The sequence below is a fragment of the Idiotropiscis lumnitzeri genome, chromosome 17 (assembly GCF_059441095.1).
Source record: "Idiotropiscis lumnitzeri isolate Australia: NSW breed Sydney's pygmy pipehorse chromosome 17, RoL_Ilum_1.0, whole genome shotgun sequence".
Taxonomy (NCBI): domain Eukaryota; kingdom Metazoa; phylum Chordata; class Actinopteri; order Syngnathiformes; family Syngnathidae; genus Idiotropiscis; species Idiotropiscis lumnitzeri.
In genome coordinates this window covers 17,290,866-17,318,673 of record NC_142407.1, presented here as the reverse complement: position 1 = coordinate 17,318,673, position 27,808 = coordinate 17,290,866, and the positions used below count along the sequence as shown (strand labels likewise).

At 47.9% G+C, this 27,808-nt stretch overlaps 4 protein-coding genes, 1 long non-coding RNA gene and 2 other non-coding genes across 18 annotated transcripts; 2 read left to right on the top strand and 5 right to left on the bottom strand.

Annotated features, from left to right (window-relative positions):
• Nucleotide 1: 1 nt before the first annotated feature.
• coro6 (coronin 6) lies at nucleotides 2–8,845 on the bottom strand. Of its 2 annotated transcripts, none has more exons than XM_088279420.1 (11): nucleotides 8,697–8,845; nucleotides 6,773–7,065; nucleotides 5,039–5,161; nucleotides 2,746–2,875; nucleotides 2,503–2,681; nucleotides 2,305–2,424; nucleotides 1,993–2,097; nucleotides 1,597–1,742; nucleotides 1,466–1,523; nucleotides 1,170–1,397; nucleotides 2–911 (listed from the first exon to the last, which is right to left on the bottom strand). In XM_088279420.1, exons 2-11 carry the CDS (start codon nucleotides 6,968–6,970, stop codon nucleotides 789–791), a joined length of 1,410 nt encoding a protein of 469 aa, XP_088135546.1. In that variant the 5' UTR covers nucleotides 6,971–7,065; nucleotides 8,697–8,845; the 3' UTR covers nucleotides 2–788. The 2 variants fall into 2 exon arrangements, with proteins under 2 accessions (XP_088135546.1, XP_088135547.1); XM_088279421.1 differs by having other exon boundaries at nucleotides 6,773–6,988; nucleotides 8,697–8,837.
• A 1,247-nt stretch (nucleotides 8,846–10,092) lies between these two features.
• Nucleotides 10,093–18,138, bottom strand: LOC148320711 (uncharacterized). Its single transcript, XM_088279418.1, has 15 exons — nucleotides 16,645–18,138; nucleotides 15,376–15,419; nucleotides 15,162–15,271; nucleotides 15,018–15,082; nucleotides 14,792–14,910; nucleotides 14,655–14,720; nucleotides 14,503–14,568; nucleotides 14,233–14,427; nucleotides 14,076–14,169; nucleotides 13,562–13,690; nucleotides 13,172–13,218; nucleotides 12,967–13,113; nucleotides 12,691–12,891; nucleotides 11,878–12,607; nucleotides 10,093–10,989 (listed from the first exon to the last, which is right to left on the bottom strand). The coding sequence occupies exons 1-15, from the start codon at nucleotides 16,705–16,707 to the stop codon at nucleotides 10,096–10,098; spliced, it is 2,970 nt and encodes a 989-aa protein (XP_088135544.1). The 5' UTR covers nucleotides 16,708–18,138; the 3' UTR covers nucleotides 10,093–10,095.
• A 28-nt stretch (nucleotides 18,139–18,166) lies between these two features.
• Nucleotides 18,167–20,916, top strand: nsrp1 (nuclear speckle splicing regulatory protein 1). Of its 2 annotated transcripts, none has more exons than XM_088279422.1 (7): nucleotides 18,167–18,329; nucleotides 18,811–18,901; nucleotides 18,991–19,047; nucleotides 19,123–19,251; nucleotides 19,341–19,548; nucleotides 19,776–19,878; nucleotides 20,225–20,916. In XM_088279422.1, the coding sequence occupies exons 1-7, from the start codon at nucleotides 18,310–18,312 to the stop codon at nucleotides 20,775–20,777; spliced, it is 1,161 nt and encodes a 386-aa protein (XP_088135548.1). In that variant the 5' UTR covers nucleotides 18,167–18,309; the 3' UTR covers nucleotides 20,778–20,916. The 2 variants fall into 2 exon arrangements, with proteins under 2 accessions (XP_088135548.1, XP_088135549.1); XM_088279423.1 differs by having other exon boundaries at nucleotides 18,302–18,375.
• An 808-nt stretch (nucleotides 20,917–21,724) lies between these two features.
• LOC148320707 (uncharacterized) lies at nucleotides 21,725–23,147 on the bottom strand. Its single transcript, XR_015839585.1, has 6 exons — nucleotides 22,911–23,147; nucleotides 22,739–22,812; nucleotides 22,473–22,546; nucleotides 22,289–22,338; nucleotides 22,073–22,114; nucleotides 21,725–21,881 (listed from the first exon to the last, which is right to left on the bottom strand). It is a non-coding gene; the product is annotated as an uncharacterized LOC148320707 (long non-coding RNA).
• Nucleotides 21,956–22,028, bottom strand: LOC148320709 (small nucleolar RNA SNORD65). Its single transcript, XR_015839664.1, has one exon. It is a non-coding gene; the product is annotated as a small nucleolar RNA SNORD65 (small nucleolar RNA).
• LOC148320708 (small nucleolar RNA SNORD49) lies at nucleotides 22,623–22,694 on the bottom strand. Its single transcript, XR_015839663.1, has one exon. It is a non-coding gene; the product is annotated as a small nucleolar RNA SNORD49 (small nucleolar RNA).
• Nucleotides 23,148–23,201: 54 nt separating the features above from the next.
• On the top strand, nucleotides 23,202–27,501 carry rab34b (RAB34, member RAS oncogene family b). Of its 10 annotated transcripts, none has more exons than XM_088279428.1 (10): nucleotides 23,202–23,414; nucleotides 24,242–24,337; nucleotides 24,891–24,931; nucleotides 25,145–25,210; nucleotides 26,196–26,297; nucleotides 26,414–26,478; nucleotides 26,550–26,601; nucleotides 26,848–27,113; nucleotides 27,181–27,288; nucleotides 27,364–27,501. In XM_088279428.1, exons 2-10 carry the CDS (start codon nucleotides 24,290–24,292, stop codon nucleotides 27,447–27,449), a joined length of 834 nt encoding a protein of 277 aa, XP_088135554.1. In that variant the 5' UTR covers nucleotides 23,202–23,414; nucleotides 24,242–24,289; the 3' UTR covers nucleotides 27,450–27,501. The 10 variants fall into 10 exon arrangements, with proteins under 10 accessions (XP_088135554.1, XP_088135551.1, XP_088135550.1 ...); XM_088279425.1 differs by having other exon boundaries at nucleotides 24,840–24,931; XM_088279424.1 differs by having other exon boundaries at nucleotides 23,202–24,038; nucleotides 24,840–24,931.
• The last annotated feature ends 307 nt before the right edge of the window (nucleotides 27,502–27,808 follow it).

The following is a 27,808-nucleotide window of genomic DNA, read 5'->3' as shown; positions in this document are numbered from 1 at the left end:
TAGAAAGTGTGCTCAGTGGGTTAAATCTCCCCCTAGTGGGCAACATCCAGTTCTGCAGCTTGAAATGCTCTCAATGTTGGGGCTTTAAAGATTTGAGGAAAAAAATAGCAAGAAATCTGCATTCGCATCCCATAATCAATTTCAACTTCTTCGAGTCATGCACAAGTTAGACATGTCCAAGTTTTCAAATATCTTTTTGAATGTTCTGCAATATGAAATGATGAATTTGTCCTACTACGGTGCGCTGAAGATTTGATGGGAATATTGCTCAATCGTAAGAAATAAGATGTGTCGTAAGTACTTGGTGACTTCTGAAGCTACATTAGAACTTGTGAGGAACGTGTGCAGAAGAAATGTTCAGCAAATTGTCGCAGCCGATGTAAGAAGGGTGAAAAAAAAACATAACTTTATTTTGACATTTGGCTGCAAATTACACATTTTCTTTCCTTTCTGTCTATTGACATGCCATAAAGGATTGTGACATAAAGACGACAGCAAATGAAGGGCTTGTTACTTTTTCAAACTTATTTGCTGCTGTACTTTGTAAGCAGGAAGCCGTTTGTCGTTTTCGTTGACTTTGTCAGCGTAACGCATCCCTCAAACCTTCAACCCTTGTCCCTTTGCGGACCAAAAGCACTGAAAAGAGTTTGACTCTGATGCCTTCAGTTGTACTGCACTGGGGATTGTGTTCCAGCACGTCACTACCTTGGTGCACCGTGCCGCATTGCTGCCGCATCTTTGTACGACACTTGGCAACCGCCCTTTAGAGGGTGCAAGAGAGCAGACCGTCAGGCCATCCCATTGGTGTACTGGGACAGTTTGTTCTCCAAATCACAAATTCTCTTCTCTTGAGACAACACTGTCGCCTTCAGGTGCTGGATTTCCTCCAGCAGCCGCTCCAGTAGCTCAGGCTACACCAGAATATGCCAGGGCAGAGGAGACAAGGACAAAGGAGAAGAAAAGGGAGACAAGGAAAGGAGGACAGAGATTAGACGGCAAGTTAAAAAAGAAGTCAAAGTTGGTGCAAAGAATAGAGAAAGTGAAAACGGGAACCACAAACTACTACTGTGGCAACCATAAAAGCATAAATATCAGCGAAGAGACATTCTTGCTCATTAGATTGTGCTCGTTGCTATTTGGTGAAAAGCGCCACAAAGTGAAGGACTGACCGGTAGGCTGGCAGCATCGCACGTGGACATGCTGCGACGGGGGGGGGGCCTGGAGTCCAGGAGGTTCTTCCTGGACACTTTGAGCTCGCGGCTCTTTGGCGGCACGTAACCCTCCTTCATGGAGATGAGCACAGGGTCTTGGTCACGACCCTCCAGCCACTCCTCGGGCTCCAAGGCGGGCTCCGGGCCAGCCGTGTCCGGGTACAGGTCGTCCTGGAAGAGGTCCGACTGGCCGACAACATTTGAGACAGTTATGGCGCACATCGGGATGCGCAACAGGCTGGGGCGCGATTTACCTTTCGGGGAACGGTCATTGTGATTGGCTCACACTTCTTGTCGTGCAGCTTGTACAACCTTGGTGCAAACGCAAGTTGTCTGAGTTGTCGGATTCCTTTTTCACTCGCCGTACGTGGCTGTGTGGCCTCACCTCGCAATCTCGCACTTGCTGACGTCCACGCCCCTCTTGGGCATGAAACCCATCCCCCGCTGCGGCTCTTTGCTGCTGAAGGTATTGAGGTAGTGCACATAGGGCGGCTCCTCTGTGATCTCAAAGTAACGGATGCTACTGTCTCCCTGCACACGCACACAAATGCCGCTAAATCGACACATTTGATGTGCATGTTGCCTCTGGATTAGGCAGTCCTCAAGGGCCGCTGTCCAGCCTCTTTTACATCTGTCCCTGCTGCCACACACCTGATCAAAACCCTCTGCCCATCAGCAAGTTCTGAAGAAGCCCGCTAACGATCCTCATCATTGCAGTAGGAAGCGAGCCAGGAAAACAGGCAGGACAGCGGCCCTCGAGGAACAGGATTGAAGACGTTACCTTGCCGCACAAGTACACCATGTTAGCGTCCGGGTCGTAATATGGTAGCAGAACGCCATTACTCGTGTCCAACTCCAACAGTGCGATTGGCTCCTCAAAATTGGTCTGAGGAACATGAAGAATTCATTCGGCTTGATTAGTTCTCATTTGGAACCGCTCGACGCATTTGAATCTACACACAACACCGCTGACCATTCTGGCTGTTGTTCACCTTTGTTTCTACACATGCACGATATCAATTGATTCTTGAGCAGTTTGTCACGCACATTTGCATATTGATTGCTTTCCTAATCACGTCCACTCGACACGTACCGGGTCCCAGAGTCCGAGCTCCCTTTGGCTCATCCTGGTGAATCCGGTGGTGAAGATGTTCCCGTCTCTGGTGAAGATGGCTCTCATGGGCCGGATGCCCTCGTGAGGAGCCAAGCGCTCCTGGGGGTGGGGGGGCGATTACAAGGGTCACGTTAACAACAGCCTCTGTGGCTCCGTCGCTCCACTTGGACCGCTCACCGCCACCACGTCGGCCTTGCGCGGGTCGCAGACGCGCAGGCGGCGGTCCTTGCAGGTGGTGCAGAACAAGCTTCCGTTCCTGTTCCAGCTGATGCTGTAGATGAGGTCGGGGTGGTCGTCCATGGAGATGAGCGGCTCACCCGTTCCCACATTCCACACAATGATCATGTTGTCGCTCGCTGCAAAGAGAGTGGCGTTATTGATCACCGCGTGCGTGTGCGTGTGCGTGCGTGCATGTTGTACCCGCAGTGAGTAGTATGTTGCGCGTGGTCGGGTGCCAGCTGACGATGCCAACCCGCTTGGAGTGACCCTCCAGTACCACAATGGGGTCAGTGAGGGGGCGTACCAGTGAGTGATCGGGAATCTGCCACACCTGCGGATGGCCCAATTCCACAAAAGAAATTGAAGGATTGTATCACCTAAGTGGCATTTACGTGACAGAATGTCGATCATTAACATGAGCAGGTTCATAGTCAGGCTTTGCAAGAAAGTTGAAGGTGGAGGAAGAGAGAATATTGAAATCTAAAGAAAAAATAGCAAAGAAACGTGGATTAAATCGAAATGTTCAAGTACAAAACAACAAGGATCAAAGTAACAAACTTGGACGTAGCATCGACAACATGACAGGAGACATACAGGTTGACAACTTACCGACAAGAACGCAAAACAAACAGGAAACTAAATACAAACAAATTGACGAGACAACCAGGAACACCTGGACAAGACACAAAGTTTTGGAGGGAGCTGATTGGTTCACACTCGGGAACGGGACGACAAGCACAGGGGGACAAAATCGGCTTTAACAAGACACACACTAAACACAAAGACAAACCTTAAACTAAACTAAATTCTACAAAACCATTTTATTTCTATAGCGCACTTCACAACAGCTGCAGCTGTAACAAAGCGCTCTCCATACGCCGTCATAGAAATTAGCAGGTAATTAGAACACAAATTAAAACGAAACCAAATGCAACCAACACAGATCATGACATTCATATTCACGGTAGGTGTTAAGCATTTATTAAACAAAAAGCATTTATCAAATGAAACTAGAAGAACCGTGCACAGTAATGACAAGTGATTGTGTTTACAGCTTTGAGATTATTCTCACGTTATATTCATATATGACTTAGTTTAAATGTGTTGAATTCCATAGACTGTTCACGACCTGCACTCCACATTTGCAAGACACACGCACACGCACGCAGAGTCTGCATATGCAAGTAACGACACTTCACGACAATTTGGCATCTGAACACATACCAAAGATAAGATTGCAGGATGCCAAGTCTTGGGAGAAGCCGTGGAAGAAGATGGGTTTCAATCGTGGAATTCAAATTTGCATTTGCTTGGTGATGAAATTCCAACAACATGCATCACAGTCCAATTTATGGTCATATTTCTTAGCCACAGGAAATGTCACCTGACACGCACGCACGGCAACAGATTTAATAGAATGACATCACACTAAGGTTCTCTGGAGGTGCCAGGAATAGACAGCTGTAAGTGCATGTGCACGTACATGCGCACGCGTACGGACACATGCACACACCCCCACACACACAATCAGCTGTTGCCATCAGAGACATTCGTTCAGTTATTCTGGGGGGGCAGGCATGATGCGAAGCCAAGGGGGCGCGTGTCTGACCATGGCAACATGCTTTTGTTTTGCTGTACAACAATAAAGTGCAATTGCACAAGCACTAGTAGGCGCCAGTGGTGCTCCGATTTATTTATCCATCCAGTATCTAAGCCGCTTCTCCTCACGTCGCAGGGGGTGCTGGAGCCTATCCCAGCTGTCTTTGGGCAGTAGGCAGGTTGTCACACTGGACTAGTCGCCGGCCAGTCGCAGGGCACACAAAGACGAACAACCACACTCACACCTTTGGGTAATTTAGAGTGTCCAATCAACCTGCCTTGCATGGGGTTTTTTTGGAATGTGGGAGGAAACCCTTGCAGGCACGGGGAGAACATGCAAACTCCACACAGGAAGGCCGGAGCCGGAATCGAACGCACGACCTCCACACTGTGAGGCTATCATGCTTACCAGTGGGCCACCGGATAATATCTTGGAATTGATGCAAAATCTCCAAATATGAAGTATATTTAATTCAAAGACGGTTCTAATAGCTTTCTTTGATTCTTGACTACGATCTAATACATCTTTACAGGCATTTGTTTTTCTTCGAAACATTTCTCAAATCTGCCCACAAGCGCCACACTCCAGCAATGTTGGTTTGCAAGGCCCAGTGGTAACTTGAACACTGTTTTTTGTTCTGAGACTTGCTAAAGATGTACATCTAATATGGTGTAATATTTGCAAAGTATACAAATTATTTTTGAAGTAAATCAAACTGAGTTAATTGAGTGAAAATATTTAACTGAGTTAAAACATTTTGGATTAATCACCTGAGTTAATGCTTTAATTTTGACAGCCCTATTATATATATATATATATATGTGTGTGTGCGTGCGTGTGCGTGTTTGGGCTCTCATCAGATTGGGTAGCCATTTATATACACGCATCGATTACCATGGCGGTGCAGTCCTCCGAGCCGCTGGCCAGCACATTATCGTCATGGGGACACCAGTCGATATCGAGCACGGGTCCAGAGTGTCCGATGACCAGAGGGTAGTTTTTGTCCACACGACCCATCTGCAGAGCACACAAAAATCATAGCACAATACCATGAAGGTCAAGACTTCTTCAAGATTGGGAGTCCTTCATTCGGATGCTTCATGTGCCCTATTGGAGCCCCTCCGTTTGCTGTGGACACGTGCATCAACTTTAGTAACATGCACGTACACGAAACAAGTGTATTTATAGCCGAGTGGTGAGGCGCTGAAAGGCGACTTTTTCCATGTGTGTCATGGGGCTGCAGAAGGGTGGCAGAGGAGAAGTGCAACGATTAATAGCCTGAAGTGACTCCAGTGGTTGCCACATCCAGGAGCCAGTAACAAATCGATTGCAAGTGTGTGTGTGTGGGTTGTGCGTGTGTGTGCGTGTGTGTTCATGAGTTGGGTTTGGCATCGTTTGAATTTGGACAATTACGATTCCGATTCAATTACAATCCCAAACAATATATTGACAGCTTCTTTTATTCTTTGGATTGGAGATCTCACGCGAGATTTCTGCGCCTGTGACAATCGTTGGGTGTGGTGCTCTGTGTGGTGATTATCGACGCACCCCACACATTACGACCAAATCAGTTAAATGCCCGATTTCTTATCTTTGTGTGTGAAGTCCAGCAGAGATATTAAGCTTGGAAAAATCCTAATGTGTTTACCCAGCCTAAACTGTCAAAAATGATGGCTTCACTTTTGTCCGAATTATTCCTGAAAAGAAATAAGGAAGTCAAAAGGAAGCATAGTGTGATGTGTGTGCGTGTGTGTGTGTGGGGGTGGGTGTGCGTGTGTGCGTGTGCATGTGCGCGCGTGCGCTAGGGCTGGGGCTGGGCGATAAACCGAAAATTCACCGTTACCGAAAGTAATCACAATAGCATTTTGCATCCGTATCCGACTTGTGATCGAGTCGCAACATGGATCCCTGTTTGAGCCTGACTGTGCATGACGTAGACGACAAGTGGCGACTGCGCACCAGAGTACTCGAGACGGCGCATTTCGCTGATGATGCACACTTGTTTATTTGGCATTGGCATTTCATTGACATTTTTTCCTTTTTATTTAGCATTTTGTTTACAGGCCACACAAGCTCCTCTGCACATGGCATTATTTATATTGTTTACAAGAGACCTTTACACAAATCTAGTCCTTTGCACATGGCATTACAGCATCTGGGCGCAATCTATTTGCAGAAAAAGGTTTTGCAAGAGGTACCCTTTTTCTCCTGTTCTTTGTGACATTGTTCCAGTCATGCAAAGCAAGCTATTTGGAATGTTTATACAAATGATTTTTGTAATTTTATTTTTCATTGAAAGTAAAGTGTACCAGTTGGTCAATAAAAAAAAACAGTTAATATTCATTTCCTGCATTTATTTTGATTTTGGTCCACGGGGGCAATTCATCGTGCATTTATCGTCACCGAGGTAAAATTGCTCAATTTATCGCGATATTGATTTGAGGTCATATCGCCCAGCCCTAGCGCGCGCAGAATATGATGTCCCAATAAGGATATATCAGCTCATTCATTCCAGTTGGCATCACCTGGTGGTTCAGTCTGGCTTGACGAGAGGCTTGGGACCGATGCGTCAAATTTAGAGTCGAGAGACTATGAAACTGAATCAGCCGTGCCACCCCGTGTACTTACCTTGGTGAGGGGAATGACCAGGAAAGCTCCACCCCCGCTTGACTCCACAATGACGGCCAGGAATTTGGGGTTGACGGCGCAGAAGGAACTGTCCCACGTCACTTTGGAGACGCGGATGTCATCGTAGCTCTGCTCGGCCTTGACGGTCTGGCCGAAGACGTGGCGGAACTTGCTCTGCCGCACGATGCTGCGACTCATGGCTGCCGTGGGTGGAGACTGAGGAGGCCAGGAAGTCACAGAAAACACCGTTCAAATCTTCTGTTGGCATCGAACCGTTGAGAGTGAAGTGGCGCCTAGAGATACAAATTGAATTTGTTCCTTGACCAGGCTTGTAACTCAAAACACTCACACGATGTTTGCCGATCGAAAGGAACAGAAAACACGATTATTGTGTTGCAGTCCAACAATATTAACGTGTTCTTCAAAAAGGAAATTGCACTCGAGAATGTTTTTCTTGATCAAATCAACAGTAAAAACAAAACAAAAATGAAGTGAGTTGCACAACAACTGGAAGTGATCCATTGAGCTGTTATAAAATTGTTCCACACCTGTGACTCTGAATGGTCGAATTGTCTGTCGGTGTGTGACTGCACTGCATGTGTTCAATTATGCCTTGCTCAAAGGGTAAGAAAACTTCCACATAGATGCTATTCCTATAAGCGATCAATCTTGTGTGGTTGTTTGAAACACACAACGTGCAATTTTGACGTCTCTTTTGGAACACTTTCAAGTCAAAATGATGCTTTTTGTCAAGGGAGTCGAATTGAGTCAACTTTTTACACGCAAGTCAAAACAACCCGTTTGAGGGCTCACAACACGAAAAATTCCAGAGTGGACTCGCTCGTATGTCGAGACACCCGTTTTGTCTCCATTGGTCCCGCTGTTTGCGCCCCACGATTCCTGCAGCCGTGTTGGAGCGATGCTCGTTCTGGCACATGTCCTTCATCTTGTTGTCGTACGTCCACAAATGTGTTGATACAATTTGCCTCGTGAATGTTTCTTGGCTTTTGCACATTTTTCTGTCTTGTGTATGTTGAGTAAACGTAAAAGTAGACTCAATCAATGCCTGTTAAAAATCAAGATATTGACGATTGACATCAGCTCACATTGGCCTCAACACAAGAACACAAACGCACGCATACGCCAATTGTTTTGTTTGCATTCATTTTGCGTAACAGGACTCTATCAATAGTTGTACTTTTTTTGGGCCTCCAAAGTGTTTCAGAAGCTTGCAACATTCATGAACAAATGTTAAATGCAACGAAGATATCAATTATCAGACTGATTGCCGCTTCTTTCATGTGACTATCTGCGCCTCTTTGCTTTGAGTGTTCGTGAAACTTGACATTTGGCCGACTGTGCGACATGACTGGACCGAGTTGCGGAAGAGATATCAAACAATCATAACACTCTAGGAAAAGTCGCAGGTAATGAGCTTGCAGACCCCCCCCCCCCCCCTCAGTCCGGTGTGAGCAAGTGCCCTCGTTCCTTATTTAGACATGTAAGTACATGACCGCGCCACCCGGCCAGACCTTCGTCCTAAATAGTCTCGGGACTGAGTCAGTCCACTTTAAAGTGACGCCCACAAATAATCTTGCCAGTTGGGGGGGGGGGGGGTTACTGAGCGTGGGGCATCAATGCAAGACCTTCCTCACCTCTTTGAAGTCAAATCCAGTTTATTTCATTTCATCAGCAGACTCGGAGGGCTTCACATTCCCGCAGTTTAGGAAAAAAATGGCAACATGATCTGATCGAGACTCGCCGACAAGGCAAAGTAAACTTTCGATTTGAAAATCAATTGTCACTTTTGCCCAAGCACTAACCCTTGTCCACAAGTTGGTCAACCGACTGCACTGCACAGCACACATGCGCACACACCCACACACACACGGCCAGGAAAAGGTGGGCCGCAAACACGGCTCACCTCAGGTTTTGGCGAGACAACTCTGGCCCGTCTGCTTCTGGTTTTGGTTCGTCGAACGGTGCCTGGCGCGGGCCGGCTGAAGCAACTGCGTGTGTCCTCCCCAAACAAAGACAGAAGAGGTGGGCGATGGCGAGACAGGGTATGTGGGGGGCTGGAGGGGGGTGGCGGGGGTGTTGGGTGACCATCTATTTTGGAAGCAGCAGCTTGTGTTCGGAGAAAGGGGACGTGACTGTCGGCAGGCCTGCAGGCTGTGTGCTTCCATCTCGTTGTGCAGGAGGTGAAGCTGTTGCTGATGCTGCTGATGCGGTGAGCTCGGAGATTCTTGTTCCGGCTCGGCAGACGATCACGTACGGCGGACCACGACTCGAACGACCGCAGTTTTTGGGTTGTTCTGTACAAAATCACACAGTTTTGGGGGGAATTATTTTGTACAAGACGACCCAGAAAATTTGGGTCAAATTAACTCAAGTAGTGGATTGGTCCTTTCTAGCAGTGTGTCCCGACTGAAGGCAACATTGTGGCCGTAAAATTTTTGGCCCTAATTTTTTAGTGAATTTTAAAATGGAACCAAAACTATACACGATGAAGAGTTGCACTAATATAAGCTAAAAAAGTAAAAGTTACCGTTTTACAGACAGCTAACGTGTCCACATGCCCGCCTCCTACTGGACACATAAGGCAACTACTCTTAAGTGTCGCACGAAACCGGATGATTGGTCATTTTCATTCCGTTCAATGGTTACAGTAGGACATGATAAAATAGAACAATTACTGATGGCTTTAAATAAAAAAAAAAACGGCACAAACGCACACGCGGCTTCCAACCATCACATGACCCAGCAAGAAGAAACCTCAGACCACATGAAACAAAAGATTAAAGTGGATGTATAACAGAATACACAGAAGCTTCAATTCCGCACACACTCACACGCACGATAAAAAAAAATGTTGCGCTCCACAACCTCACGAACTTAAGGGCTTAAAACATTTAAATAGACTTAAAAGGTCCCATACGAAATCCCAGTTCACGAATTTCGTGCGCACGCACATTGAGTGGCATCAGCGCTCGATGAGGGAGGCAGAACGTTTGCGGTGTGCAGCTTAAAGGTACAACGTCATTGAAAATCTACAAAGCCAACAACTCCATTTGCTCCTGACTGGTCTGACACAACCATGTCACCTGACTGTGAAGCAAACAGAAAAACAACAGCTCAAGTGTCAGAGACGTTCCAGCAATCTTTATCAGCTGCAATCTTAAAACATCAAAAAGAATAGGAAGAAGGAATGTTTCGTGGGTTTCACCTTTGCACAATCTGGCTCATTTCACCTTCAAATATCTTCCAAGGTCATTTCTCTTAAGGCAAGAGGCAAGTGCTGTTGTGTAGCGAGGTACGCACGTCTACATGGTGTGGTAGAGCGTGCTGACGGTGCTTTTCTTAAGGCGCCTGACGGGGTGACTTCTTCCATACTGCTGCCTGGAGGCCAAGAGCGGCGAACTAGACGAGGCCGATGAGGAGTGTCGGGCCCGGCGTGGGCTCTCCGCATCAGCCGAAGCGACAGGAGCGTTGTGGACGCACTGCTTTTTCGGGTCCTCGGGCGGCCCCGTGGAAGGGGTCGGCGGCAGACGCACAGCGGCCGCGGCACGGCTCAGCTCCCACTCTGTGAGGTCGTCGGCAAGTAGCTCCAAAAAGCCCAACTTTGCTAACGAGGCAGAGCGCTTCATCAGCGAGGGCGGCGTCAGACCGGCCCGGCGGATGCGAGCCTCTGCCTCGCGAATGCGCCGCTGCGCACCTCCTCGCTTCCGATTGGCTCTGGCCACGCCCACACTCACCTGCTGCAGGAAGGCGTCGAGTTGGCGCAGGGTTTCCCACGTCTCCTTCAGGATGACATCACCCCAAGCCTGCCCCGAGATGGCCTCCGGACGCGGCAAGCTGCCGGCAGGCGGCCAGTTGCCCGTCGGGGCGGGGACGAGCTCTGCGGAAGTGCAGCGCTCAGAGAGGGAGGGACTTCTTGAATGTGAAGGCGGGGACGAGGACAGCGAGGGGCCACGGCAGTCCGCGGGACGTTCCCTCTTCATCCGGCGCTCCAGCTGCCGAGTGACACGGCGCACTGAACCTCGTGTCCAATCCCTGTGGAGACGAGCGTCCTCGTCCCTCACTTCCTGCTTCGCGCTCGGACAATAACCATCTTGGTCCCCCACTTCCTGCTCAGACTGACTGACTTTGTGGCCGTCAAGCTCCAATCGGTTGCGTTTGCAACAATCCGACTGCATGGCCAGCTTTGTTGCGGCGACCTGCACGGGCGATAAAGAACCTTTGAGAATGCGAGACGGAAACATCTACATAGCAGAGGATGCGTTACAACCGTTAGCTTAAGTACGCGTGCTTCGTAAATAAAAGTAGTACGTCGGACGACCTTGGACTTATGATGAGGAAGACAAGGTCATCACGTGAATAGCCGCTCACGGTGTCGCCTTGGCGCCACTCGAGCATTTGTATTTCACCAAATACACCACTTTGCTGTCGCAAGCCATTCCTTCTCATCTGCTTTATGGAAACGTTAGTGGTCTCATGAAAGCTAAAATATTAGCGTCAAAGTCGGTCAGTGTTCTGCGTGATACGTTTGTCTACACCAAGATTTATTTTTCTCTGCATTATTTGAGAAGCGGCTGAATTTGAAGAAAACTTGCTGTAAACTACTGCTGATGACTAAAGAACAGACGACGGTAAATGTACTCTTTCATTTGGTAAATTGAATGTAAAAATTAAAAGACACAATATTCTGTGCAGGGAAGTCAAAATGTTGTGATGGTTGCAAATGCCGGGCAGTCAAAGGAAACGTCTCAATACTTTTGTCCCCCCTTTCATCTTTCCATCTTTGATAAACACGTCGCAAGTTGTGTTTCAGCGCCACAAAAAAGCATGCAAGCGCACTTCTGTCGGGTTAGCAAGCGCAGCGTATTGTGGCTGCGCATACAAATTGTTTCTGCAGCTGTGAGACTTGTCCAAAAACTCAAAGATATGAAAATCATCTTACGCTATTGCAATGAGAAAATTATCAGAGAAACGTCATGTTTGATTGCTTGAAGTTTAACAAGTGTTGAGTTCTTGCACTAGATTGATGACTGCTGCATGAAAGTACGCGAGTCTTTTGCACAACCATGCACACGGGCTCCTCTCACCTTTTTTTGGGTCTCGTCCGCAGCAAGACTATCGGCAGGTGGCGGCAAATGTCGCCGATTGCTGCAACCGTCTTGCGCCATGCCTTTGAACTTCTCCCTGGCACTGAAAAAGTTGATGTGGTCGCTGTGCCCGAAGGTGCGGGCGGACATGAGGGTATCCCCGGCGGCGGGAGCGTCTGTAACCGAGCAATCCGATTTGCGGACGGGCGACGGCGGACTGGAGCCCCGCTGTGAGATCTCTGCTACTGACTCGGGCGATGGGGCAGGGGAGAGCGGCAGATGGTGCAGGGCGGCGGGCGGGTGGGGCTTCCCCAACGCAACACTCTGCGCCACTGTCATGGAGTCCCTGCGGGGGGGCTCGGGCACGACGGTGGCGGCTGTTGGCAGCGACAACGGGGAAGGATGACGCACGCCCTCCTCAGGGTCACGTAGACCGTTGGAGAACAGCGCCGAAGACTGCGACGGCACAGGGGCATTAGGCGGCACCGCCTCCACGCGGTGGCACGGTGGCGAGCTGAGTGGACGAGAAGGGATGTCGAGCCGGCGGGCGCCGCGCCCAGGCGACTCCGGCAGCTCCTTGACGGAGGATCCTGGCGGGACGACGGCTCGGTCGCGAAGGTCCGAGCGGCCGAGGACGCGCGGTTTGGCGTATGCGTTGGACAAAGGCTGGAGACGTTCGGAGAGGTCGCTGTCGGAGTGAGAACGCCAAAGCTTGTTGTGTCGCTGCTTGCTGCGGCACAACAAGGAAGATCTTTAGGTTCACTTTTCTCAAGTGCAGCGTCAACATCAGCTGGACACGCTAACGAGTCGCACCTGGCCAGCAGGATGCCCTGATACTCCTCCAGCTGCCTCATGAAGGACGGATTGGGCTTGGCGACGGCTCGGCGCTGCTTCACATAGTCAAAGGCCCTCCTCAGGTCCCAGCCGTACTCCTTCATGGCGTATGCGATGACCGTGGCCGCCGAACGACTAATTCCCATCTTGCAATGCACCAGGCACTTGGAGTCGTTCCTCCTGCGAGCGAGCACGCGGCGGCGTGAGGCCAGCATTCATGCGAGCGCCATGTGCATGCGGGTCACGGGGACTTACTTGGCCCTGGCGATGAACTTGAAGGTGTCGTTCCAGTAGGCCAACAAGTCGGTGGCTTCCTCGTCATACACGCGGATGTTGTGGTACTCAAACACGCCCGGGAAGAAGTTGTCGATCTCCCGCGTCACGTTCAGGATGTAGTGTACTCTGCATGAAAGACTCTCATTAACGTGCGCTCAGGTCATCTGTAGACTTGACGCCTCACCCGCTGCTTTGCAACTCCTCCAAATTGGACGCGTTCCACTCGGAGCCCTGGAAGGAGCAAAAGCACGCCGCGGATAAGAGTGTTTCGCAGACGCGGTGATGAGCCAACAGGTGTGAGGTGATTGCGAAACACAAGCAGAGTACAAGTTAGTTCTGCATTTTGTGATCCTTTCATTTATCAGAGTCAACGTAAGCCCTCGAGGACGATTCCACAACAACGCCGCATTCATTTCGACGCGCGTTGCTGCTCTGAATTTGTTGATCTTATTTATTGAACTTGTTTGATGCATAGCAGTTGTAAGCACGGCAAACTCGTACTCGCGAGCTTGCAGCCAGCAGGCACAACGGAGGACACGCAAAACTCCTGGTCTGATTTGTAGGGCGCACCTACCAAGAAGACGTGGTCAAAGATCTGCGTGGGACTGTCCATCTGCCCCAGAATGACGATCATCTCGTTGTCGATGAATTCCTTGAACTCCCTCAGGTTGCACGTCATGTGTATTTCCAGTTCCGTGCGGATCTGCACCACACGGGGAAGCAAACGGGTGAAACATTTGCAGGCCATGCCAGCAGGTGGCACTGTAAACTGTCTGAAATGTCAGGAGGTTTGCAGACGGCCAAGACCGACAAGTCAAAAACAGTTTAAACATGCTTGACAATCTCAGAGGGTGGATGAGTCGTTAAAAAAAAAAAAAAAAAAACACAGGCTTAGGACATATATTTTTTTTTTGGGCGGTTCAAACATTTGGCTACACAAAAAAAAGATAGTTAACTCATTCCGACGTCCGCTATGTAAAAGATCGCAACAATACAGTCAAGCCGAATGTTTGAACAACAGCTCTCAGCTTAGGAAAATCCTGATTCCCATTGGTCGATTTGGCCGCAAAGGTGACGGCATGACTCACCTCCTTGCAGGTGACGTTCTCCAGATCTTTCTGCATCATGACCTCCCTCAAACTGCTCTTGATCTGGTGTTCTGTCATCTCGCGCTCGGTGGGCCTGCGGACGGACGCCTGCGCATCAGGTCACATGATCGGCCGTTGCGCGGCGTGCGGCACTCACGTGTCGGAAAAAAGGACGGGAGAGTCAGCGCGGTGTGACTGCAAGTCCCGCATGGCGTTCCACTCGTTGATGCGGGTCTGGTCGGACGAGACACGGCTCTGGTAGTAACTGACCCAGGTGAGGAACAAGCTTCCCGGGAAGTAGTTGTGACAGCGCGCCACCTCGCAGGCTTTGTGCAGCGACTGCAGGGCTGACCTGTCGACGGGGAACAGGACGGCGGGCTCAACGCGATGTTTGGGACCGGCCGTTTAATGCCGCGCGCCAACTCACCACATGGCCTGCACGGAGACGGGTTTGAACACATGCACTCTGCAGTCGGTGGACACGCTGAAGCCGCTGTGAGGAAGAAGAGACATGGTGAGGAAGAGCTGCTACGGATGATGATGATGATGATGATGATGGCGGTGCTGGTGAGTCCATACCCGTCCCCATCCAGATGGATCATGGTGTCGCTCCACAGGGGAAGAACCAATCCCACGGAGCACGAGCTGAGGAGCAAAGTTCACGTGGAAGAGATGCGCGACATACGACCGCCCGATGATACGCTGACGCCGCTTACCTGTCCACGGGACTGAAGTCCACTCCAAGGACCACGCTCTCCTCCGTGTCCTGCCTCCCATTGGTGGACACCACCACCATGTAGCGTGTCAGAGTATGAGCACTCTCCAGTCGCACCGCCTGGTGTGGGAACCACACGGCTAACACCCGCCACGCAGCCTTCCGTTGCATGTGTGCATGCATACGTCGCTTGGCGTTACGTTACGGCGCGTTGCATGCGTACCTACCAGTTTGATGTTGTCTTCTGGTCTGAGGACAGTGAACATGGTCTGGAGATGCTGCTGGATGTCTCCTAGAGAACATAAAGGTTGTCCGCACATAACTAGCCTGCGAGCCAACATGGCTGAAATATAACTTAACGTCGTCTTCACCTGCATGTTTGCTGCGCAGTTGAGAGAGGCGGCATCCGCAAGATGAGGAGCCGTTTCCCCGAGGCAAGAAGACCGCCGCCCCTTTCACGGTCAGGAAACTTTCACTGATGCTGGACACAACAGAATTATCTGATCTGGATTTCAGCCACTACGCCAACAGCGGCTTGCGAGCAGGCGAGCATTTTCATCGTCAATTTTTGTTTTTAGGTCTCACCTGTGAGGTTGAGAATGTCGATCATCCTCTCCGCTGCCAGACTCCTGAAAGGGAAAAGGAGAACATTTCAATTAGGGATGATCCATACCACTGTTCTGAAGACCGGCACCAGTACGGGTACTCGAGCTAGCATTGAAACAGAGGAGCAATTACCGAGTAAATTCCAATTGAAGAAACGAAACAAGCCCACCGTTTGACCCTAAACCATCGTTAAAAATGATGGACCAGCATTCCAGATCAGAACTTGGTCAACTTTTGCCGTGATATACGGAGCCTCACAGGGGACATGGAAGAAGAAAAAAAAACAACTTTGCGTTCCCTCATAAAATCTTTGCGGTCCCTTGCAAAGATTGCGTTCCCTTGAAGTTGTTTTTTTTCAATGGAACGCATATGTATTTATTTTTTAATGCGCGTTTATGTACTTCCGGGTCAGTTTGACAGTACGTCGTAGGCGGCATTAATCATGGAGGACATGGAACGTTTCAAATAGCACAGTGAGGAAACCAAGAAAATTGGGTTATAGATTATGACGTTTCAACGTTCCAAGTCCTCCTCCATGATTATTGCCGCCTTCGACGTACTGTCGTCTCTCAAAAAGCTGCGCATCAGAGGCTAGGGTAGCCAAACTGACCCGGAAGTATATAAACGCGCATTTAAAAAAAAAAAAAAACATTCCCTCGAAAAAAACACCTTTGCGTTCATTGGCAATCGTTGCCAGGGAACGCAAAGTTGTTGGGGTTTTTTTGGCAATCAATGTTGGAATCTTTTATTTTGAATTGGGAGGGTTTTTGAGCAGTACGTTATCAAATGAAATTAAGTTAAGTGAAGCTGAATTTCAAATAAGGGCAACGTGGGCGTGTACGTCGACGACCTGTACTTCCCAAGCGCGCGCACTCCTGCTACGCATGGACGCGCTCAAGAGAAACCGGAAGTGGAAGGCACATATGCAAAAATGCACATTCGCCTCTAAGGCTTACAAAACGCGACTCAAGTGGAATCAACACTTGACATTTTGGAATAAAGAAAACTTTCCGGCCGGTCCAGGCGGTTCTAGCACCCGGAAGTGTGGGGCGAACCGCAAGCACGCTGATAATCTTGTTTGGATGTGAAGCTTCGTTAGCATTACAGGCTCCAATTTACGCGCATGCGCACGGGGACATAGGTGAGCCCATTTGTGGCAGTCGCGATAAAAACCAAAACAAAACAAAAAACAATTACGAACGCAAGACGGGGAAAACAGTTCAAGAAAAGTCGCGCAGAAGGTCTTACCGACACGCAGGGGCTGGAAGTGGCGCTGGGGGTCGGGGAACGCTGCACGGTCACCAGCGCCATTCAGCGAGCCGGACGCCGACACCTGAGCACCGAGAGCATAATAATAGTCGACGGAAGCGGGTTAGCATCGTCGTCGTCGTCGTTGTCTCCTTCTATCATCGCCCCTCCATCGCGGGGACCGCGCTGGGTCGCTCTTGACTTCGGCTGTTCTTTGAACGTGTTGGACTGCTGGAGTGCCGGCTCGACAGCTTCTCCCCTCCCAGCCGGTCGCAGCCTCCAGCCTGCTTCCACCTAGCCGCGCACGCGCGCACGCGGCCGCCTTGTGGACCCTCGCCGACCGGTTTCGCCAAATTCCGACTCAACCCGAAAGCTTGCTCATGAGAGGCTCGTCACTCACGCACCCGCACACGAAAAGCATTTTAGGACAGTAACGAACCAACGTCAAACGCATGACGTATAAATGATCACAACCAATTACAATAAAAGTTTCAAAACATTGTACGGTACACATTTACATACACACGAAACGACATTATCACAATGTTCACAACTTCACATACATTGATATGATATTAAAATGCATAAATTATACACATCAATAGCGCAAACGAGTAGAAAATTAAAATAAACGTACCCACCACTTCAATATTAATATATCGTTGCGTTTGGTCACAAAATACAGTATCTTGAACATTATCGTATAGCGAGGAAGTACACTATTCACTCACTCAACCCTTTCTTCCGATATATATTATATAATAAAACAATCTAATCTTTATTATTCATCATGCAAGACAGTAGCACTGTCGCTACAAATGAACATCATGTCGGAAGAATAGACAAAAATACCAACTTTTTTCTATATTTCTACTTATGTATATGCCATTAATACCCACACCGAGTCACGAATATAGTTTGGATTTCTTTGTTTTGACAATTTACCAGAATTACAAACGTGTCGAATCTGTCGCAAATCCAATACCCGCCCTACGGTCTTCAATGAAGTGCACACCTAGTTGAAGTGCACGTCGTGATCGAGGATACAATTTGCAAAAATTGCAGAAATGAGACGGTGCGGTGCGTGTGACGTCAATGACTTGCACCAGGACGTTGGAAATTCGTCATCAAACATAGATAGAAAGGACAAAAAGAAGAGCCAGGGGTATTTTAAACAAAAATTCTATGCGTATTATGTATGTATAATAAATGTGTTGGTTGTTAATGTTAATAAAGTTCGAGAAAAAAATTCGTCGTCAAACAGGATGTAGTTTGGACAATTTTGGTGCCTAAAATCATATTAAAATATTGCAAGAGATCATGTTTGTTAATAATTCGATAGTCACACTTTAAATGACATAATTCCACCGGAAATCGCCATTTTCCCACTATTATATTCAAATCCGCAATGAATTGTAGGTAATACGCTTGCGCTGAGTGTGCATTGATGCCGGTGTCGTGCCAAAGTACTTACCCCCTGCCAAAATCTGGCACGACACCGGTTTAGCCGAAGTGTGGTACTAGTGATCTAAGGGGGCGGGGCGACCGAATTGGGACGTCTCAAGTGCTGAGGAGTGCTGCGACAGCCGCAGTCTCGCGGGAACGCGCAGTTGAAGGGCACAAGCGTGGCTATTGAGATTGGGCCATTGAGTCCTAGTTGACAAAATGGCGGCGCCTGCGAAACAGTAAGTGCGAGCTAACATCCTAATAAAAACAAGTCGACATTTTGGGGTAGGTTTAGATTTTAAAATATTAAAAATGTAAAACCTGATTTGATTAGCTATTCGTTACTTTTGTTCTTGGCGAAGCAACTTGGAAATAGTTTCCTCTCTTCTGGCTAATCCAGCTAACGATGTGCAAAGAGAGAACTGCAAAAAGAGGAGCAGAATAAAATGGAAACAGAGTGATCACAAGAATGAGCCTTGTGAAGAAAAAAAGTAAAAGAACCAGCGTAGTGGGCTAAACGTGTGCCCTGATACTTTTCAGTTTTTTATTGAACGTGTGCTTCCTTACTCCCACAAGCACAAATGTCACGTTTCAACTGAGAATTTGTTCGGATTGTTTTACAAATAGACTGCACATTTTTTATATTTGGGATATTTGTGTTGTTTGCTGAGTTTTGGAGCTTTTTGTTCTTTTTGACACGCGTCCTTTGCATTCACTTAGGTACGGCCTAATCCTGCCGCAGAAGAAATGCTTGACAAAGCCAACAAGTCTCCGGCAGCTTTCCGTGTTTGGCGAGGATTCAGATGATGAGGTGGCACAATCACTCCATAAATGTTGACGTTGAATGCGCTATATTACTGTTTAAAAATGCAATCTAAATGAAAGCTGTTCTTGAATCAGACATCTGTCTGCAAGAGTCTGCAAAAAGAAGCAGCCAAGAAGAAGACGATGAGGCAGGTGAGGCCAAGACCTCCTTGGTGTTGTCTTCCCTTGTGACATGTTGACAGGCTGCCTATTGATGTGCGTTTACAGACTCAGCTGGAGATGAAGAAGGCACTGGAAGAGGACAGCACTGTGTATGACTATGACTCTGTGTATGATGACATCCAAAAGCAGAGGCTGGAAAACCGTAAAAAAAAAATGTCAGGGGCAGACAAGAAGGTCACGTCAAACCTGTTTTTTATTATGTATTTTTTTTGGAAACTCCAGTGAGTGACTACTTTTTTTGTTGTTTTTTTTTTCACATGCAGCCCAAGTACATTCATCACCTGATGAAGGCAGTGGACAGCCGCAAGAAGGAGCAGGAGCGCCGGGAGGAGCGCAAGATCCAGAGGGAGCGTGAGGCGGAGGGCGGCCAGTTCGCCGACAAGGAGGCATACGTCACGTCGGCCTACAAGCAAAAGCTGCAGGAGCAGAAGGACGAAGAGGAGCGTGAGAGGCGCCAAGCTGCCATTGAAGGTGAGCCCCACCGCAAATTGCTCGCTTTTCCATTTCAGAGTTTTTAGGGTTTTTTTTCTCGCTTTTACTTATAGAAAAAGTAAATAATGGAAAAAATACTCTTGCGTGTCCATGTTCGCTCTGGCTTTGAATCAGTCATAACACCCAACAACTTCCACATAGTTTTTCAAGATTTGTTTTTCTTTGCCGATAAGAACAATTGCTTAAGATTATTTTCTCCCCACCAGCCGCTTTGGATGTGAGGAAACAAAAAGATCTGAGCGGTTTCTACAGACATCTTCTGAACCAGACGGTCGGAGAGGAAGCCATCCCGGATCGCTTGGCAAACAAGTACGAGCGTGCATAGACATTTATGTGTGCGTATGTGCGTCTATATACGGTAACCTGCGCGTGCTAACTACAGCTAGCTTTCAGACACAACTGTCCCTGTCATACATTAAATCGGGCATCATGCAAGCTTCTTTTTTAAGGTGCTTGGTTATCACCGCCGTGCTTCTACGAAAGAGAGGTTTACATCACATTTAGTAATTGTGCATATACAGTTTGAGATCAAGAGCGGCTCTAACATAGGGTTGCATATCAATTTTTTTTTTTTTTTTACATCGATATGAAATTGATTTTCGATGAATCTTTACATCCCTAAAATATTTACATTCCTTTGTGGGCTCTTGTGCAGAAGTCAAAAGTCAGAAGATGGAAGGTTTCCAGAAACATCTCAAAGGAGTCCTGACATGTTAAGTCCACTAAGTGACGGAGAAGACGCTCGCAAGAAGCCGCAAGCATTCAGCAAGATGCCGCCCTCCTCCCTCTCTCAGTCGTCAGATTCCAAACACCATTACAGATGCACGTCACCGTCATCAGGCAGCCACGGCGAGAGAGAAGTGCTCAGGAAACGCGAGCCAGAGGATGAGCCATGTAGCGGGAGAAGAGACAGAGAAGGCCAAAAAGTTGGCAAGAGGAAATCTCACGAAGACAAAAGGCGAGACGAAGAGGAGCTGACGAAAGATAAAGACGATACAGATGGGAAGGAAGAAGCTGGAGAAGAGAAGGATGAAGATGAGGACAAAGGTCAGGCGAGGAAGGACGGAGGCCAAACGGAGGACTCCAAGGTCAACAAGTTTGCCAAACGATCAAATGAGCAGACTCTTAACTCGGCCAGGGATCGATATCTCGCCCGCCAGATGGCTCGCTCGGCCTCCAGGAGTTACATCGAGCGCGATGACGCCTGACATCGTGTGCCAAATCCACCCCCTCTATCACATGATCCCCAAATGGCTTCTTGCCCCATGTTCAAACTTAAAATTGTGTAATTTCATGTGCAATTTGATAAAATCAGCGACTGAGTGTGGCGCACATGAACCTTGTAAAGGCTGACTTGTCTACATTTTAATTGCGTGTTCTTTTCAAAGGAAAGGACAAAGCAAAAACCTATGATTAATATTGTGTTTGTGGAGTATAAATTGCCAGCCATTTTCAACACCTTCAGAATATAATGAAATGATATAGAGGCAATCCAACAAATGTAAGATAAGGCTCAACAGGAAGAAAAGATTGATTTCCCATTTGTTTTATTTGCAGGTTGTGCAAAATGTTGCCATTTCTCCCAGCAGACTCAAACTGCCGTTTCTGCTCATTTCTAAAACAGAGCATGGATACCAGCCATCGGGTTCAGTCAATTTTCCACGTGGAAAGCGCATGGTCGCATCAGGTGTCAGTTAAAAAATAAAATAAAATTAGCACAGTGAGTTGGAAGCAGAAAAAATATTTTTTTTATCTGTCAGGCGTGGCCTTTTTGTCTCTTGCGCTCTCCCAAGAATGACATCGGAGCACATTAAGGGCTCAGGCAACAACTAATCACAGCTCACCTGTCTTTGGCCATGTCACTTTCGCAAGCTGGCCGTTGTGATGTAATTTTCAGTCAACGGCAGTGGCTATAGAAGGCAAAACACCCACTTAAAACGGGTGGATTTTGCAGCTTACTTCGTGTTCTACAAAAGCAGTATTCACTGGGATGCCGTTTTGGTACAATACTTTCAAAAACATTCAAATTTATGCAATTGCATGCAACCCATTCACATAGGCACAAACTACACAAAATAGATTTTCATTTACAACTGGTGCTGCAACAAATATTTTGGCAAGCCCACCCCAAATGGACAAAATGGGTGCGACAAAGTTAAAGTTCAGATGGGTTTTTATTCCAATGTTTTTCAGTTTGGACAATGCACATTGCAGGAAAAAAAACTTCACAGCTTTGCATCAACGCAAATCTCAATTTGAGATGGCTGCAGCGTCTGACTCAACATGGCGGTCACAGCTTGGCCCTCCCCAATCTGCACAAGCAAAAAGTCACAATTACTTTGAAGAAATGTGCCATCCGACACCCTTTAGGGCACATTACATTAGTGTTCAGAAAAGAGAGTGTCACCACTAAAAATCTGCCGGTAATTCCAGCCATTTCACTTTGGATTTCATCAGAACACACCAATAGGCACAAAAAAAAATAAAAAACAGTGACACGCACCTGCCATCTTCTGCTCCTCAAAACTGAAGCGGGGATTGTCACCTAAGCAACAGGCACAAGTCAAAGGAGGAAGTGGCAACAAACATTTCCAATTTCGGATAAAAAGTCAGCAGTTGTTGCAGCATATGTAATTTCCCATCTGACTTGAATGACATCACAGCAGAGCCTGGTTTACATTTTATGTGAATATATTTTGACAAAATCTAATCATCTTACTTGCAGCATTCGAGCAGCAAAGGTGGCGATGACTTGCAGTTTTCAGCAAACTTTAAAACAAAAAAGGGAAAATATACACAGCCTGTACCTCAAGTGTGCACAACGCTCAGAAAATAGTCACCGCAGAAAATCTGATGGTAAATCCAGCTATTTCAGGAGGAGAAACAAAAAACATTTTAAATACCTTTCAGGTCGACACTAGTAGCTCCGAACTATAAACGAACATTTTGTGGAAGGGTCTCCATCCGGACACGTGACCTGTTGGGAGGTCAATAGACATTCTCAGAAAAATTTACGATTACCAGCACGTATAAAATGTTGCCATGGTGACTCAGAACAGTGACCTAAAAGCCTCGTCAGTTATCGCATGGGACGGCAATTCCTATTCAAAATTTTCATCATTGCCACGTTCGCGTCACTTCATTCAAGAGGAAAAAGAAAAAGGTTCACCTCCACATCGTCGGCAACATCAACCGCGGTCTTATTTGAAGACATCATACGACGTTTCACGAGCTGACGTTCACCTGAGAACAAAGACGCGAAATTCATTTTGCATTGCTTTCGTCAACACGAGTCCATAAATAGCAAATGTGAATTTTAGCTGGCCGGAGCAAACGCTTACCATTGTGTCACGCAATCCATCGTCGAGTCCACGTGCTCAACAAAATGTTCAACTCGGGAAGGTAAAGTTGAAAATTTATATCGCACAACCATCTGCGACTTTGGACTATCATTTATTAGATAGTGGGAGTCACTATTTTATATTGTTTTCTTTGTCATGCCTTCATTGGCTCGTCGTGCAATCACAACCAGGCAAGCGAGCCGAGTGCTCATGTGGAAAAGAACGAAAGAGCGACGGCGCGCTCAATAAATAGCTCTGGTCGCATGCATATGACGTCACATCAACGTCCCAGTGTTGCAGCAGAAAAAGAAGCTAGTTTATCTGATTTTCCGAACAGAAACATGTAGACGTTTACGTTAAATATGGATGCAATTTGGCAAAACAAAGCTTACTTGTGACGAACAATTTTGTCACCACTCAGTTTCCTCAGTAATAACAAGAATAATGGATTTTATTTATCGTGAGCTTTACATTCGCTAGGACCTCAAAGTGTTATAAGAACAGGTAGTCGTTGAATAACGTTAAAAAAGGCAATGTCAAAAAAGGCTTTACTAAAAAATATGACTTTGAGCCCTCTCTTCAAAGATTCGACGGACCGTGTTGCTTTTGGCATTCCACAGTTTAGGGGCGATGGAGAAAAACGTCCCACAGTCCTTAAATTGTTCCCCACAGGTTTAAGGAGGTTAAAGTTTGAGGAGCGGAGATTGCGAGATGAAGAATAAAAGCGTACTCGTCGTTTGAGTTTGGAGGGGGCGTTGCCATAGAAACATTTGTGGGCGATGTAAAGTCAGGGAGATCTGCGAATGGATGTGATGTGTTCTTGCTTTAAGTCTTCGCGTTCCAACCGTTGCCATCGGAGTATTTGCTGGCTTGATTCAATTCGTACACGTTGATACTGTCAACTTGTCACGCCTTTTCAAACTTTACTGCACGTACACGGTCGGCGCCCGCAACCTAGTGCTGGTATTCGGTAAACCCACGCGGCAGCGCTGTTTTGTTTTCCGCCGGCAAGATTAGATTGCGAGATAAATCTGCTGACTTGATTTGGAGCCAACGGCTGGACAGCTGCTTGTTTTCTCCGCACTTTTCTGCATCACGTCAGGACGCTTTATTTTCGCCTTCTTTCGGGTAAACTATTTCCTTTTCATTTTCATCGTTGCTGCTCGATTTGCTCAACGAGATCCTCTTTAAAAATGACGCAAAGTTTACTTAGAAGCATTTTTTTCCTCAAGAGGAAAAAAGGCTGGGGGAGTCCAGGGATAACGTTGTTAGAATGAACCAACGAATGGTCGCTTTGCAACCAAAATATGTCGTTTAATGTCGTTTTGAAGGAAAGTGGACTCGCAAAAGTTTGAAAGTGGATCCGCTGCAGCGACATCATGTTGCCTCCTGCCAAGACCGACAGGATCATAACACACCTGCCCAAGGTAACTCACGCGCACACGCACATCGGCCATGCAAAAACAACAACAAAAAATGCAATAGCAACATGATATGAACAACGTAATAACGTGACAAGGTCACGTGACACTAATTCAGCGCTTCTCAATTATTTTATGTTACACCCCTTAGCAAGAAGAAAACAATTAGCGCCATCCCACTACCACCAGCACACACTCGCCACCACAGCTGTAAAAAAACAGCATTTTCGTTGCAAAACAAACCTCAACCGTAGAGTTAATATTCGCTACGCACAATGGACAAGGAAGAGCGGCACTGACAACTACTGGAGTGGATGTGCAAGTACACTTTATTGTAGTACGGCAAAAAAAAAAAAAAAAAGCTTCTTCCCCAGGGTCACACCGCCCCCCCCAAGGGAGCCTGCCCCACTATTTGCAAGGCACTGCACTAATGTAACAACAACACGATGTAGTTGCAATACAAAAAAGTGACTGCAATCGTTGTCGACGTGGCGTGACGTCACGTCAGTGTTTCATTCCCAAGGCGGCGCTGCAGACCAAAAACGTTTTCCACCCTCAGGTGAAGGCCGCGTGTCAGATGCATCGGAAAGATGCCATCAGGTGAGTTCAAAGGGCACCGGCGCCATTCAATGCTCAAGTGTTTTTCGAAAGGTGATTTGTTTCAAAAGTGGAGCGCACGACTAGTAGTCTGATGCTCAAAAAAATTATTTTGCTTGGCCCGAAGGAAGACAAAAAGTTCTGCAATGAACTTGTTGACAAAGTGCAAAGTTGATGACATGTTTCCAGCTTTCACATCCTTCTGCTCTTCCTCAGCTTCAATGTCGCCAAAGTCATTGTGGTGGGCGACGTCTCGGTCGGGAAAACGTGTCTGGTCAGCAGGTAAGAAGCCACCCATCCATTATCTCCCGCTCTTCCGGGGTCGGCTCGCTGAGGCAGCCGCTTCAACAGAGAAGCACAGACTTCCCTCTCCCCAGCTGTGACTTTCGAAAGGATCCCGCGGCGCTCCCAGGACATGTCTCACCAGAAGGTTCTGGATCTGCCCAGAACACCTCGCCAGGCGTTCAGGAGACATCCTAATCCGACACCCGAGCCACCTCATCTGGCTTCTCTGAACGTGGAGGAGCAGCGGCTTGATTCCGAGTCCCTCTCGAATGAACGAGCTTCTTTCAGGGGGAACCCGCACACCCTGTGGACGAAACTCACGTCATCCGTTAATATCCAGGCTCTCGTTCTTTGGGTCACGACCCGCAGCTCGTGAGGGTCGGAACGTAGATCGACAGCTCAGCTCCTTCTTCACAACGACAGATTGATCCAAGGTCCGCACAGGTCAGAAGCCGTACCACAATTCTTCACCGTACGTCAGCGGTGGCGGGTGGTGCCTTCTTCTTCAGCAGCGATGCCTTTCATGAAATTCATTTGTGAGGCCGGAACAAGTTTTGTTCTGGCCAACCGGAAGGCAGACAAATTTTGACATCAGCAAGGGAATTGGTTCCAAAAAAAGTCCTGCGTAAAGGGGGGCATGGCCCCGGGCATCCACAGCCAGCGTAGCAGAAGGCAGATGTCGATCGACAGCGACGGGCAAAATATTCCGTTCGTGGCCCGATCCTTTTGCGAGGGGCTTGTTTCGCATGCGCTTCTAACGCGAGTGCCTGTTGCTACTCTAGTCTACTCTTTTGTTCCATGCTTGAGCACTCGACATTGCCAAGGCACTGGGCAGAGTGGACTCCAATGGTAATAGAGGCGCAGAAATCGGATTGGACAAAGCAGTGCAGCTAATAAATGAATACAATTTCCCAGAACAAATATTCAAATTTCACTTGTAACCGTTGTAACCTACGTGAATACAAAATGTTGTTCCTGGAAGGTTCTGTAGGGAAGCCTTCGACAAGAACTACAAAGCTACCATCGGTGTGGACTTTGACATGGAACGCTTCCATGTTCTCGGTGTTCCCTTCAGCCTGCAGCTGTGAGTATGTGACACGTCATCATTGTCGCCATTGAAGAGGGAGGGGTCGTGCAAGGAGCCCTGAGGGACTCCGTAGTGTGACGGCTTGTAAAGAGAAGTGGCGCCATGCATTGCAGGTGGGACACAGCGGGCCAAGAGCGATTCAAGTGCATCGCGTCCACATACTATCGAGGAGCTCAAGGTGGGTGAGGCGTCTCGCCGTCTGCACCTCCAAATCCAACATGCTCCTTTTTGTGTGCTTTGCACCTGCAGCCATCTTCGTAGTGTTCGACTTGAGCAGAGGCAGCTCCTTAGCGCACGCCAGGTGAGAGGAACTAGCAGAACTTTTCAAGTTTGCCATTGGACAAAGTGCCCCGTTGCATCTTGCAAACCACATTTCATAATCAATGTAATGTAACCATTATCGTTGATGTTTCATCATCAATCGTATTGACCGTGTCGCTAACTTTTCATCAGCAAGTCAACAGTTTCTGTACATCTCTACATGAGTGGTCCCATCACAGAGTGGGGGGACATAAAGCAAGGTGTCTTACAAGTTGTGTGCGTGCAGGCAGTGGCTGGAGGACGCCATGAAGGAGAACGACCCCTGCAGTGTTCTCCTCTTCCTCGTGGGCACCAAGAAGGACCTCAGTGTGGGTGTCGAGGAAGTAAAAAAAAAAAAAAAAAAGTCACACAAACCAGATTGCATCCAGCATCCTCAGCTGATTTTTTTTTTTTTTTGTCAGCCACCCGAGCTGCTGGCTCAGGTCGAACAGGAAGCCATCCGAATGTCGGCGGAGATCCGGGCCGAGTACTGGGCCGTGTCGGCCAAGTCAGGTGCGACGCATTTTAGCTCCACCCTTAAAGCGACGCATGAATAAACGTCGTTCCATGACGGCCACAGGTGACGGCGTGAGAGACTTCTTCTTGCGCGTGGCCTCTTTGACCTTTGAGGCTAACGTCCTGTCTGAGCTGGAGAAGAACGCGGCGAGGAACGCTGCTGAGGTCATCAGTGAGTCACATTATGCTTGCTTGCTCAACTTTAATTAGACCCGCTTGCTTGGACGTAATTCCAACGCTCGTGTAGCAATGACGTTTCTTGTCTTGTCAGAGTTCACAAGCGGCCCCGTGGACGAGCGTGAGCCGGCCAAGAGGAAGCCCAACTGTTGCTGACGTGAGAAGGGCAGCGCCGAGTCGGCGTGAAAATAAAAAGTTGTTTCCTGCATTCCCGTGTGGCTTGTTGACTTCCTGTGTGCATCATGTGGCGGGCAACAGTGTGACTATTTGGGATCTCGTGACATCATGCCTCCCATCTGCTGGCTTGAGTTTAAAAGATGGTCGGCGGATCTTCATCGCCTCGGTTTCCTCAACTTTCAAGCGACACTTATTGGATTAAAAGCTGCCCACGACATGAAGACAAATATGCAGTCATTCTCCACGCGACACTGGCGCATATTGTCGACCTTCGCGACACACGAGTCACACGCCTCCCACATGGCCTAACTTACGCACACCAAAGACGATGGCAAAAG